The 13,149-nt window shown below is 51.2% G+C and overlaps 1 protein-coding gene across 1 annotated transcript in view; it reads left to right on the forward strand.

The window, feature by feature from the left end:
• The window catches only part of dysf (dysferlin, limb girdle muscular dystrophy 2B (autosomal recessive)), a 105,677-nt gene that overhangs the window by 44,461 nt on the left and 48,067 nt on the right, over window positions 1-13,149 (forward strand). The window contains exons 13-23 of the mRNA XM_042343446.1: window positions 1,409-1,512; window positions 2,410-2,478; window positions 2,757-2,800; window positions 3,343-3,425; window positions 4,339-4,374; window positions 7,152-7,267; window positions 8,012-8,125; window positions 9,253-9,430; window positions 10,099-10,223; window positions 11,648-11,754; window positions 12,078-12,273. Coding sequence (XP_042199380.1) covers window positions 1,409-1,512; window positions 2,410-2,478; window positions 2,757-2,800; window positions 3,343-3,425; window positions 4,339-4,374; window positions 7,152-7,267; window positions 8,012-8,125; window positions 9,253-9,430; window positions 10,099-10,223; window positions 11,648-11,754; window positions 12,078-12,273 — 1,172 coding nt within the window. The remainder of the gene's footprint in view (window positions 1-1,408; window positions 1,513-2,409; window positions 2,479-2,756; window positions 2,801-3,342; window positions 3,426-4,338; window positions 4,375-7,151; window positions 7,268-8,011; window positions 8,126-9,252; window positions 9,431-10,098; window positions 10,224-11,647; window positions 11,755-12,077; window positions 12,274-13,149) is intronic.

Consider the following 13,149-nt stretch of genomic DNA (forward strand, 5'->3'; position numbering starts at 1 on the left):
GCTAAGTCCACTAAGTGACATTCATGCGGTCAATTTCCACATGTGTGTGGATGACACCCAACTCTACCTCTGTGCCTCCATCCTTGACTCCAGGACCACTGCTGTCCTGACAGAATGTCTGTCAGACATCAAGTCCTGGATGGAGCTAACTTTCTACAGCTGAACGTCAACAAGACCGAGGCTCCCGATTGGCTCACCTCAGGCGCTGACAGCATCACCATCCATGGATGCACACTCCACCTCACTAAGCCAGTCTAGGACCTTGGAGTCTTGTTTGACCTTCAATTATCCTTTCTACCCCACATCCATGCCATATCCTGCTCTGCCTTCCACCACCTCCGCAACATCGCCTGGCTCCGCCACTATCACACCGCAGGCCGCCGAGACCCTCATACACGCATTCATAACATCCAGGCTCGATTATGCAAACTCCTTGCTTGTCGGCCTCCCCAACTCTTTCCTCCATAGGCTGCAGATCATCCAGAATTCTGCAGCCCGTGTCCTCTCGTGCATCAGACTCTGCGACCCTATCCTCACCTGACTTCACTGGCTTCCCATCACACCTCGGTCACCCTCCTTTCCACCCTCCCCAATCCCCAGCCCAGGTCTGAAACACTGATTGTCCAGCGCCTTGGATCGGCCTCCTAATGTGAAAGGCGCTAAACACATGTAATTTTTTTGTTGCTGAGTGGTGTGTGACTGGGGTGAGGGCTGTGTGAGGGTAGTGAGGTATGTGTGACTGGGGATGAGGTATGTATGACTGGGGATGAGGGGTGTGTAATTGGGGATGAGGGGTGTGTGGTTGGGGATGACGGGTGTGTGACTGGGAGTGTGAAATATGTGTGACTGGGAGTGAGGCGTGTGTGATTGGGGGTGAAGGGTGTGTGATTGGGGGTGCGGGGTGCGTGATTGGGGGTGCGGGGTGCGTGATTGGGGATGAGGGTTGTGTGACTGGGGATGAGGGATGTATGATTGGGGGTGAGGGGTGTGTGACTGGGGGTGATGGATGTGCTGACCAGACATGATTCTGGGCAGCTAGGATCCTTGTGAAGCACTTTCACCTCCGCGTTAGGAGGTTGTGCGTTCTAACCCCACCGAACCCCGCCCTTCACCCACGTCAAAGACTTTGAGCTCATAGTCCCGGCTGACCCACCAGTGCAAGGCCAGGGATGCGCTTCATTGTCAGAGATTTGTCTCGCCCACAAATTACACAGTCACTCCGCTTTACAGTATATTCTGTGAAGCACTTTGAGACATCTCGATGACTTGATGAGGTGCTTTTCAAACGTATGGATTATTATTATTATTACTCTGTCTCTAACTCGTGCTGTCACTGACCTGGGAGTGTGGACGGACAGTATAGAGAGAGCTTTAATCTGTGTCTAACTCTGGTTTGACTCTCACACAGTGGATGACGCAGTTCTGGACAGTGTGAAGCAAATATTTGGATTCGACAGCAACAAGAAGAACCTGGTGGATCCCTTTGTGGAGGTCAGCTTCGCTGGGAAGACGGTAAGTCGACACTTCGGTGTGCGTCAGCCCGGCTCGGTGTGTGCGTTAGCCCGATTCGGTGTGTGCGTCAGCCCGGCTCGGTGTGTGTGTCAGCCCGGTTCAGTGTGTGTGTCAGCCCGGCTCAGTGTGTGTGTCAGCCCGGCTCAGTGTGTGTGTCAGCCTGGCTCAGTGTGTGCGTCAGCCCGGCTCAGTGTGTGCGTCAGCCCGGCTCAGTGTGTGCGTCAGCCCGGCTCAGTGTGTGCGTCAGCCCGGCTCAGTGTGTGCGTCAGCCCGGCTCAGTGTGTGTGTCTGCCCGGCTCAGTGTGTGTGTCAGCCCGGCTCAGTGTGTGTGTCTGCCTGGCTCAGTGTGTGTGTCAGCCCTGCTCAGTGTGTGTGTCTGCCCGGCTCAGTGTGTGTGTCAGCCTGGCTCAGTGTATGTGTCAGCCCGGCTCAGTGTGGATCAGCCCAGCTCAGCTCACACCTGGAGTACTGAGTACTGGCAATGTAGAGGAGAGCAATGAGGCTGATCCTCAGTGTTAAAGACAGCTTGGGCACTTGAGTGTCGAGAGGAGACGCCTCAGAGGGGACTTTATGAAGTTGTGTAACATTTTATATTTGATTAAGAAAGTAAACCCAGAACGATACCTTCAGACATGCATTGACAGCAGAACAAGAGGGTGCAAGTTCAGGGGTGTGAGGGACAGTTTCATGGCAGCCACCAGGAAGTATTTCTTTACCCAGAGTTTAACAACAGTTGAAAATAGGAAGGGTGGTTGAGACCAGGACATTGGGAATCTATAATAGAGCTTAATGCTGTAATGGGAGAATGGTGGGGATTCTGGAAAGATGAGATCAAATGGCCAAAGGGACTTCTTTATACAAACCTACCTTGTGATCTTCTTTCTGTATGTATTTCAGGTGTGCAGCAAGATCATGGAGAAAAATGCCAACCCTCAATGGAACCAAAGCCTTGTGCTGCCAATCAGGGTAAGTGGCTGGAGACGCCTATCATTTACCGAACAACAAATTACATGTGTACAGCGCCTTTTATATCGGGAGGGCATCCCAAGGTGCTGGACAGTCAGGGATTTGGACCCGAGCTGGGGTATGGCATCAGGAGGGGTGGAGGGCGGGTAACACAATGTCTCCGCGTTACATGTAACCTCAACCTATGTTACCTCACCCTACATCACCTCAACCCAATCCATTTCAGCTCAGCTCAACCCACCTCAGGATTCACTATGATCTTACTTTCTTTTGAACAGTTTCCCTCAATGTGTGAGAGGCTGAGAGTCCGCATCATCGACTGGTAAGTCCTTAATGAGGGAGGGTAGGAGGGTGGGAGGCGGGCCTCTGGGTGGGAGGATGGGAGGCGGGCCTCTGGGTGGGAGGGTGGGAGGCGGGCCTCTGGGGGGAGGGTGGGAGGCGGGCCTCTGGGGGTCGAGGGTGGGAGGCGGGCCTCTGGGTGGGAGGGTGGGAGGCGGGCCTCTGGGGGGGGAGGGTGGGAGGCGGGCCTCTGGGGGGGGAGGGTGGGAGGCGGGCCTCTGGGGGGGAGGGTGGGAGGCGGGCCTCTGGGGGGGGAGCGTGGGAGGTGGGCCTCTGGGAGGAAGGGTGGGAGGTGGGCCTTTGGGGGGAGGCGAACCTCTGGTGTGGGGGAGGGTAGGAGGCGGGCCTCTGGGATGGCGGGTGGGAGGCAGGGCTCTGGGAGGGAGGGTGGGACGTGGGACTCTGGGATGGAGGGTGGGAGGTGGGGCTCTGGGCGGGAGGGAAGAGGTTGGAGTCAGAGCTTTGGGAGAGAATCCCAGGGAGCAGATGGTGAGAGTTGATTGGGATGTGATTTATTTCCGACAGGGATCGCTTGACTCACAACGATGTGGTGGGGACGACCTATCTGTGTATGTCAAAGATCTCAGCCTCCGGGGGAGAGATCGAAGGTGAGCGGCGGAACAAGGGAACACACATACACGCGTGTCCCTGCTCTGGTCACAGACCAGGCTCGCTCCAATGCGGTGCTGGGGGAGCGCTGCATTTTCGGAGAAGTCATCCTTCACGTGACATGTCCTCCCGACGTGAAAGGCGCTTTACAAATGTAATTTTGTTATTGTTGTTGTTAAATCGATCTCCCCGTCTGTGCCTGTTCAGGCAGACTTTAAAGACTTACTGTTTGTGGGACACTTCTGTGTGTAATTGGCTGTCGCTTTTCACCCACAAAATGCACAGTCACTCCAATTTGCAATACATTCTCTGAAGCGCATTGATGGACATCTCAAGAACGTCATAAGGCGTTGTATCAAATGCAAGGATTATTATTAATATCCCGCAGTGCTGTTGGAAAAGAGAAGTGAATTTCTCCTGGTGTCCTGGCCAACAATCTCCCAGATAACATCAGCCATTCACCTCATGGCTGTTTGTGGGACATTACCTGGCGAGTGTCCCTACATAATTGTCACTACACATGAGAGAAAAAGCTTTGCAAAGCTTTTTGACATTATAAGATGCCGAATCGAATGTGAGGATTATTTTATTTTACCAGGAAATTCTGTTGCAAGTGAGCTCAGTTAACAAAACATCCCTCTCTCCCTTCCTCCCTCCAAACCTGTCTACCTCCCTCATTCCTTTCTCCCTCCCTCTTGTCACCAACTCCCTCCTTACTCTCACCCCTCCTTCTTTCCCTCCCACCCTCTCTCCTCCATTTCTCCCTCCCTCCTCGCCTGTTCCTTCCCTCCTCTCTGTCTCCCTCCCACTCTGTCTCACTCCCTCCCTCTTTTTCTCTCTCCCTCCTCTTGTCATCATCATACTGTCCTTCCAAACGCCCCATTTAATATTCTCCCTTTCTCTCTGCTCCAGACGATGCACCAGCGAGATCCCAGGCTGTCAATGCCCGTAGGTTCCTGTCTTTCTTGGGATTAACTTGCATGTGTGCCTGTCAATGAGGTTCCCTTGCTGTGATTTGAGAGATAATCCTGCAAGTTTCAGCCTTTGGAGTGAGCTGGTAACATGACATGCATGTAGTTCCTGGATGTGAGGAATGTATTTCTGAGGCTGTTTGCTGGGAAGCAGGGAAGATCTTTTTCTGATGCTATATCTCCTTGGGACTTTGAGGTACCTGTGGGTCCCACCAAATAACACCCCTCCCCCCCCACTCTCTTTCCACAACCTCCATACTCACCAGTTTGTGCTTGGATTCAGCTATTGTGAGTGAGTGATGGGACTCAAAAGCAGGGCCTAACACAGATTCTCCTGTATTCCTTTGAAACAGTCCTATGCTATCTGTGATGTTCGTCTATATCACCCAACAGAACCTGGGTTTAGTTGTGTCTTGCGAATAACAGTACCACTTAAAGAGTATATATAAAAAAAATAATAAATTGGTCATTTTCAATCTATGACTGTTTGTGGGACATTGCTGTGCGCAATTGGCTGCTGCGTTCGCCCACAAATATACAGTCAATTCACTTTACAGTGTGTTCTGTGAAGCGCTTTGGAACGTCCTCCCAACGTGAAAAGCGCTATATCAAATGCAAGGATTATTATTATTATTATTATTGTGTCATTAATTAAGTGATGGGGTCGATTTGGAGAAGGTGATGGTTTGGTGATGTCTATGAGCTTGGTGATGGGATTAGTAATGGCTATGAGTTGTTAATGGTGTCAAGAGATATGGGGTAAAGGCAGGCAATTGGAGTCGAGATGCAGATCAGCCATAATCGATCATCTCCTATGTTCCTATGAGTTTGGTGATGTCTATGATGAAGCGCTCTGGGATGCTACCCTGCGTGAGGGGCACTATATAACTGCAAATTGTTGTGGTGATGGTTTGGGTGTTGCAGACGGTTATGGTGACAGCAGTTGTTTTGGGGTTGATTGCGGTTGTGAGCTGCATGTTGACTGTGTGGAGCCTGATGTTCGTGTGACGGGAGGTTAATGAAGTTGAGCAACAATGAGGCAGGACGAGTCGGCAGCCATATTGGAATGTTATCCTGTCCATTGGATGGCAAAGCTTGACTCATTCCGTAGCATAGTGGTTAGAGCGAGCAAGCAAGAGGACCCAGGTTCGATTCCTGGGTGGGGCGAAACCTTAGGCAACTTTCCTTACTCCACGTACCTCTGTTTACCTAGCAATAAATAGGAACCCAGTTGTTAGTCAATTGGTGGATCGCTTTTCAGGAATAATAATCCCCCCCAAAAAATTGCTCAATCCATGACTGTGGGCCACTGCTGTGTGCAATTGGTTGCCTCATTTCACCCAGAAAATATACAATCACTACACTTTACAAAATATTCTGTGTAGAGTTTTGAGACTTTTCAACAACGTGATAGGCGCTATATCAAATGCAAGGATTATTATTATTATTAATTGTATTATTCGGGAATGCCTCAGGCCTGGTTGGGTACCAGTGGGGAGTCCTGAGGCAGAGTGACCAATTGGCCGTGTGTTTGCAGCTGAGCACTCAACACCTTCCGTGTTCAACAACTCACACACGGTGGAACAGTGCACCATGAGAAGCTGCAGATAGCCATGTTGAGCACATGCATTAAGCAAGAGCACTATCTCCTGGCAGTAAGAGGTACTGCGGTCAGATGTATTCTTGCACCTGACCAGTTATAATGCAGTGGTAACATATTTGGCAATGGAATGTCGGAATCGAGTCCACCCTCTGGCTCCTGAGCCGGGCGGGTCCGCAGTATTCCAGGGCACTGCTGTTGACAGCACAGCCCAGCCTGGCTCATCGGCAGGGTTTGGAAGGGCAGACCAGTCACTGGGGGCGGGGAATCCTCCATCTCAGCCAAAGCCCTAACTGGTAGGGTGGTCCTGGTTGGACAAGTAGCGGGAAAGTTTGGTTTGGATACTTTTAAGGAGGACAAAAAAAAAATAATAATGCGGTGTTCTGAGTCTACGATCTCAGACGCTGCATCAAAACAAGGCACACGTAAACAAAAGGCCAACTTCCAAGGTCAACGGGTCACCGCTGATGTTACTTCCTGCGCAATGTGCATGCGCGCTCCGTGCAGGAAGCTCCACTGAGGTCACTTGCTTCACAAATGAAAGAGATGGAGATGACATCAGGTGTGCTGGAGTGGGGGTGTGATTACTGCTTGGAATTCTGCCATTGCTTCATGGATTTCCATGTGCTAATTTTCACATGGAAATCTGTTAGGAAATGTTGTGTACTTCCACGAGTGCCTGAAGATGCCGGACCGGACTCTGTGTTATGAGGCTCAGTGTAAGTTGTGTCACTTTCTCCTGTTATTGATTGGTTGTTACGTGTCCCCATAATGTAGTGGTTAATGTGCTCACTTTGCAAGCGAGAGGACCCAGGTTCGATTCCCCGGTGGGGCAAGTTTCCTTACTCCACACGTCTCTGTTTGCCCAGCAGTAAGTAGGAACCCATTTATTAGTCGATTGGCAGATTGCTTTCCGGGGGTAATAATCCCTCAAAAAAATATATGGATACTCAATCCACAACCGTTTGTGGGACACTGCTGTGCGCCATTGGCTACTACGTTTTACCCCCAAAATACACAGTCACTACACTTTACAATATAATCTATATCAAATGCAAAAAATATTATTATATAATATTGATCGATAGTTGGGTTAATTGGTTGGTTCATGGGTAGATTGATTAGTTGGTGATTGATTTTCTAACTCCCAACAGTGGATGACGGCCTGGGTTACCTGCCAACCTTCGGCCCGTGTTTCCTGAACTTGTACGGCAGCCCCCGGGAGTTCACTGGCTTCCCCGACCCCTACGTGGATATGAATCTTGGGAAGGTACGGACACTTCACCCCAACCTCTCCTGTCACTCTCTCTCCTCTCTGTCACTCTATCCCTTCTCTCTTTCTGTCACTCTCTCACACCCACTCTGTCACTCTCACACTCATTCACACACTCTCTCATAAGAACAGGAGAAGGCCATTCAGCCCTTTGAGACTATTCCGCCATTCTATAAGATCATGGCTCTCATACTCTCCCACGCACTCTCTCTCACACTCTTACTCACTCTCTCACTCTTTTTCTAACTCTTTGGTTCCCTCCCTCTCTCTCCTAACTTTCTCTCTCTCCCTTGCTCTCTCCCCCCCTCAGCGAGGCTCACTCTCACCCCCAATCTCTCTCCATACTCTATCTCTTCTCTGTCACTCTCTCTGCTGCTTGCTCTCACACTCTTACTCTTTCTCACGCTCTTAATCTTTCTCTAACTCTTTCCCTCACTCACTCCCTCTCTCTCAGACACACTCTCTCTCGCTCTTTCTCGAACTTTTTCTCTTGCTCTCTCCCTTCCTCTCTCTCTCCCCACCCAGTGAGGCTTATCCTCACCCTCTCCCTGTCACTCTATCGCTTCTCTCTGTCACTCTCTCATATTCTCTCACTCACTCTCTCTATCTCTTACTTTCATTATCTTTCTCATCTCTCACTTTTTCGCTAACTCTGTCTCTCCCTCTCTCTCTCTCTCTCACACACACACACACACTCACTCTTTCTCTCTCCCTCACTCTCTCACCCCACACGTCTCTCAGAGTGAGGGAATGGCATACCGAGGCCGGGTGCTGCTGGAGATGAACACTATGCTAACGGAGCGCACCGAGCAGAAGATTGAAGACATTCCATCCGACGATCTCTTCCGATTAGAGGTAACTATCCCGCCTCCCCCCCAAGATCCCCCCACCCCTGTAGCTCAGTGGTTAGAGCACTCATCTCACAATTGAAAGGACCTATGTTCAATTCCCGGTCAGGGCGAAACCTTAGGCAAGTTTTCTTACTCCACGTGTTTCTGTTCACCCAGCAGTAAGAAGGATCCCGGTTGTTAATCGATTGGCAGATCACTTTCTGGGGTAATAATCTCTCCTAAAAAATAAAATTTTAGTCACTCAATCCACGACTGTTTGTGGGACACTGCTGTGCACAAATGGATTCTGCGTTTCGCCCACAAAATATACAGTCAATTCACTTTACAGTATATTCTGTGAAGCTCTTTGAGACATCTCAAGAATGTGATAAGGTGTTATATGACTATAAGCCAGGATTGTTAACAATGTGTCAGAGTCTCAATAACAACAACTTGGATTTATATAGCACTCTCCACATTGGACAGTGTCTCAGAGCGCTTTACAGTAATGGAGAGGAAGGTGACCAAAGGCGCAGTTGAAGAGAAAGGTCTTCAGCAGAGACTTGAAAGTAGGAAGAGAGGGAGCGAGGCGAAGAGAGTGAGGAAGGGAATTCCAGAGCCTCAGGGCACAGTGGCTGAAGGCACGGCCACCCAGATCAGTCACTTTCGCCTCTGATTCAGGAGGTTGTGGGTTCGACCCTCCGTGTCTTTGAATTCACAGTCCAGGCTGACACTAGTGCAGTCCTGGGGGGAAGAGAGTGCCACATTGTCAGAGATGCCGTCCTTCAGATGAGACATTAAACTGAGCTCCCGTCTGTTCTCTGTTCAGGTGGATGTTAAAGATCCCACAGGTGCTGTTGGAAAAGAGAAGGGAGTTTCTCTTTCCCGGTGTCCTGGCTGACAATCCCCTGGATAAAAACAGTCACTCACTTCACACCTATTTGTGGGGACATTGCAGTGTGCAAACTGTCTGCCCACAAAACACACAGTCACTACACTCTACAATGAAATCCTGTGACTCGCTGTGAGACGTTCTTCCCTCTTGGTGCTGTATCAAACGCTGAAATTATTCATATAAAATGTTTTGTTTTATGCTCTCACTTTGAACGGTCGAGCTCTAACACCATGTCTGCCGTGTCTCTCACCATGTAGAAGTTTCTGCGCCGACGGAAGTTCTACCTGTGCGCCACCTTCTACTCGGCTACCATGCTGCAGGATGTGGCCGATGCCATCCAGTTCGAGGTCAGCATCGGTAACTACGGTAACAAGTTCGACACCACCTGCCTCCCGCTGGCCTCCACCACCCAGTACAGCCGCGCCGTGTTCGACGGTGAGTCTGGCCGATCGGGGTGGGCCACTCAGCCTCTCTGCCCTCACCCTCTGGAACTCCTCCCCACAGCCGCTCCGCCTCGCCCTCTCCCTTGCCTCCTTCAAGGCCCCGTCTCAAGACCCTCCTCTTCAACCGCGCCTTCGATCATCCTTCTACCCCTATTCTCCCTGCCCTCCATTCCCCTGATCTCAACCCCCAGCTCGCGTTCAAATCCATGACTGTCCAGCAACTTGGGACGTCCTCTTGATGTGAAAGGCACTGTGTAAATGTAATGTGTCATTGTTGTTGTTATTGTTGTTCGTAATGCCGGGCAAAATGGCTACCTGGGGCAGAGGTCACACTGGGTTGAAAGCACCCGTTTGCCTCATTCAGTTATGATAATAATAATCGTTACATTTGATATAGCGCATTATCTTGTCGTTGGGACATCTCAAAGCGCTTCACAGAATATACAGTAAACTCCATCCGGGTTCACTCCTATTTGTCCTCCCTCCCTCCCTCCCTTTAAAACACATCTTAAGAAATTTGCCTTCAATCACAACAGATTACCTTCCACCCACCCCACACTGTTACCAGCTTGGGTGCCCAGACTTTGAAGCACTTTGAGATGTCCTCCCAACAAGACAGCTGCAGTCTAACTGTACATTGTTGTTATCTTTGTGTATCAGGCTGTCACTATTATTTCCTGCCCTGGGGGAACATTAAGCCGGTGGTGGTGCTCTCGTCATACTGGGAGGATATTACCCACAGGATGGACACCCTGAATATGCTGCTCAACGCCGTGGAAAGGCTGGTAAACACTGCACACGAGACACTGCGGGGCTGTGTTGCTGCTTTATTGTGATTTTCCTGTGCTGCAGTATAACTGTGTTGCTGTATGTCAATAACCAATGCTTCCGCTCAACCTCCCACTTGTCCCTTGTATCCTCCACTCCACCATCCATGGTCGCGCTTTCAGCCTCTACGCCCCAAAACTCTGGAACTCTCTCCCTCAATCCTCCCCAACTTCAGGTCGTGCCTGAAGACCGTCCTATTCGACTGTGCCTATGGTCACCTCTCCCTCCTCCCTTGGCATCATGCTCCACCACTGTCAAGTGCTCTGTGATGCTACCCTGCGTGATGGGCACTATATAAATGCAAATTGTTGTTGTGTTGCAAGAGACAAGTCTCTTTATCAAGGTTTAATTCCCTCTTTAAGACCTACCTGTTGGACTGCGCTTTTCTCTGTCGTTCAGCATCCCAAAACTGCCCCCGCGCAGCGCAGTGAGACACTCTCCTGCGGGAAGGGCCCTGCAGAAACACAAGTTGTTGTGTCGCCATGCTGCGGTGTTGAACGTTACTGTGTTGTGGGCTTCTTGCAGCTGAATATGGACAAGGCGGAAGCCATACGCCTTGGCTCTCGTCAACGTCTTCACTCCTGTGGAGCTAAACTCCTCAACCTCCGTGGGCTCTTCCTCAGACTCACTGAACCAGTGTGCAATCTAGGCCTCCAGTTCGACCCCCAGCTGTCCTTCCTCCCCCACATCCGGTCCCGGTCCGGCACCACCTTAGCTATATTGCCTGCCTCTGACCGTACCTCATCCCAAATGCAGCCGAAACCCTTGTGCATGTGTTTCTCACCTCCCGCCTGAATTACTCAAACGCACTCCTCGCCGGTCTCCCCAGCTCCACCATTCAAAAGATCCAGCTGATTCAAAACTCTGCTGCTCCCATACTGACCCAGACCAAACTCTGTACCCACATCTCACCAGTCTGGCCAGGCTCCGCTGGCTCCCCATCACCGAACAGATCAACTTCAAGATCCTCACACTCGTGTTCAAATCCATTCACTCTTGGCACCTCCCTACCTCTCCACTCCCCAATCCACCACCCGGCGTCTCCACTTGACTGGCACCGGCCTCCTGCTCATCCCTCGCACCCTCCGCTCCACCATCGGAGATCGTGTTTTCAGCCACTACGCCCCAAGACTCTGGAACACTCTCCCTCAATCCCTCTGCCTTGTCCCCTCTCTCCTCTTTCCCAAGGCCCGCCTGAAAACTTTCCACTTCGACCGTGCTTATGGCCACCTCCCCCCTTCCCCGGCTCGGAGTCAGGCTCCGCCACTGTTAAGCGCTCTGAGACACTACCCTGTGTGAAGGGCGCTATATAAGTGCAAGTTGTTGTTGTGTGTTGTTGGTGTCGTGTGTTGCAGTGATACATATGCTGACATGTTTGCAGGAGTTGAGCCTGGAGATGGCCTATCAGGCTATGAAGAGCAAGAGAGCCTCTGGGGAGGTGTGCACCCGGGTGTCTGAGCTCCTCGACATCGTGATCACAGACTGCAGGTACCATAGCAGGGGTGGGGGGGGGGGGGGTGGGGAGAGAAGGAGGGGAAAACAAAGAGGTGGGAAGAAAGACAGGGTGTAGAGAGAGAGAAAGAGAGAGGGTGGGGGAGAGGGGGAAGAAAGAGAGGGGGAGAGAAGGGAGTGAGAGTGCCGGGGGGAGGAGAAAGAGAGGGGAAATGAGAGAATGGGGAGGAAAGGGAAGGAGAGAGTGGGAGAGAGATGTATGGGGGCAGAGTGTATGGGGTGTGTGCGTGAAGATGGGGTGTGTGGGAGGTGTGTGTGCTGGTTCCTGTCTCACCCCCTCTCCACCGTTGCTCTCGCAGCGATCAGTTACCGATGGTGCACACGGTGCCGTCGGCAACACCGCTGGATAAGCACACACATCGCCTGCGGAGCACTAACCTGGAGCAGATTGTGATGGCTGCCGAGGCCCTGAAACACCAGGAGGGGGCTGACCTGGAGAGCGTGCTGGAGCAGGCTGAGGACTGGCTAGCCCGGCTCAGGGCACTGGCCGAAGAGGTGACGTCTCCCCATCACTGAGTTTATATCGTTAATGGTTACAGTCAACCCCCCTGCGCACACGCACACATCCACACACCCACCACACATCCACACCACTCACCACACGCCACACCCACACACATACCCACCCACACCCACCCCCCCCACCACTCACCCACACACATACCCACCCACACCCACCCACCCCCACACCACTCACCCACACACCACATACCCACCCACACCCACCCACCCCCACACCACTCACCCCACACATACCCACCACACCCACCCACCCCCACACCACTCACCCACCCCCACACCACTCACAAACACCCACACCCACATAGTAACTTGAAGTGCTCAGGGACACTACCCTGTGTGAGGGGCTCTATATAAATGCAAGTTATTGTTTATGTCTGCAAATTTACAGCCCGTTATAACAGGGCACAGCTGATGATGATGTCACTTCTTGTTCAATCATCAACAGCGACACTTCCTGTGTGTGCGTATACACAATAAACAGGAAGTGACGTTTTGCCCACAAATACAGTCACTCCACTTTACAATATATTATGTGAAGCTCTTGAGATGTCTCACTAACACTATATCAAATGCAAGGATTATTATTATGTGGACGGGCCCAGGAAGTGACTTCTTGACACTTCCTGTGTATAATACCCAGGAAGTGGCATCAGAGACACATATGTGTGCAATGTGCAGGAAGTGACGTCAGCAGTGATCTGACAGTGGTTAGTATGGACCCCCAGGACACAAACGCAATAAGCGAAGGACACTTTGACAGGGTTCCCATGTGTTATTAAAAGGCACAATGCAAGTGTACGTTGTATTATTATTAATAACCCTGCAAACAAAAGCCCTAATGGGTAAAGT

The sequence above is a fragment of the Callorhinchus milii genome, unplaced genomic scaffold, assembly GCF_018977255.1.
Source record: "Callorhinchus milii isolate IMCB2004 unplaced genomic scaffold, IMCB_Cmil_1.0 Scaffold1, whole genome shotgun sequence".
Taxonomy (NCBI): Eukaryota; Metazoa; Chordata; class Chondrichthyes; order Chimaeriformes; family Callorhinchidae; genus Callorhinchus; species Callorhinchus milii.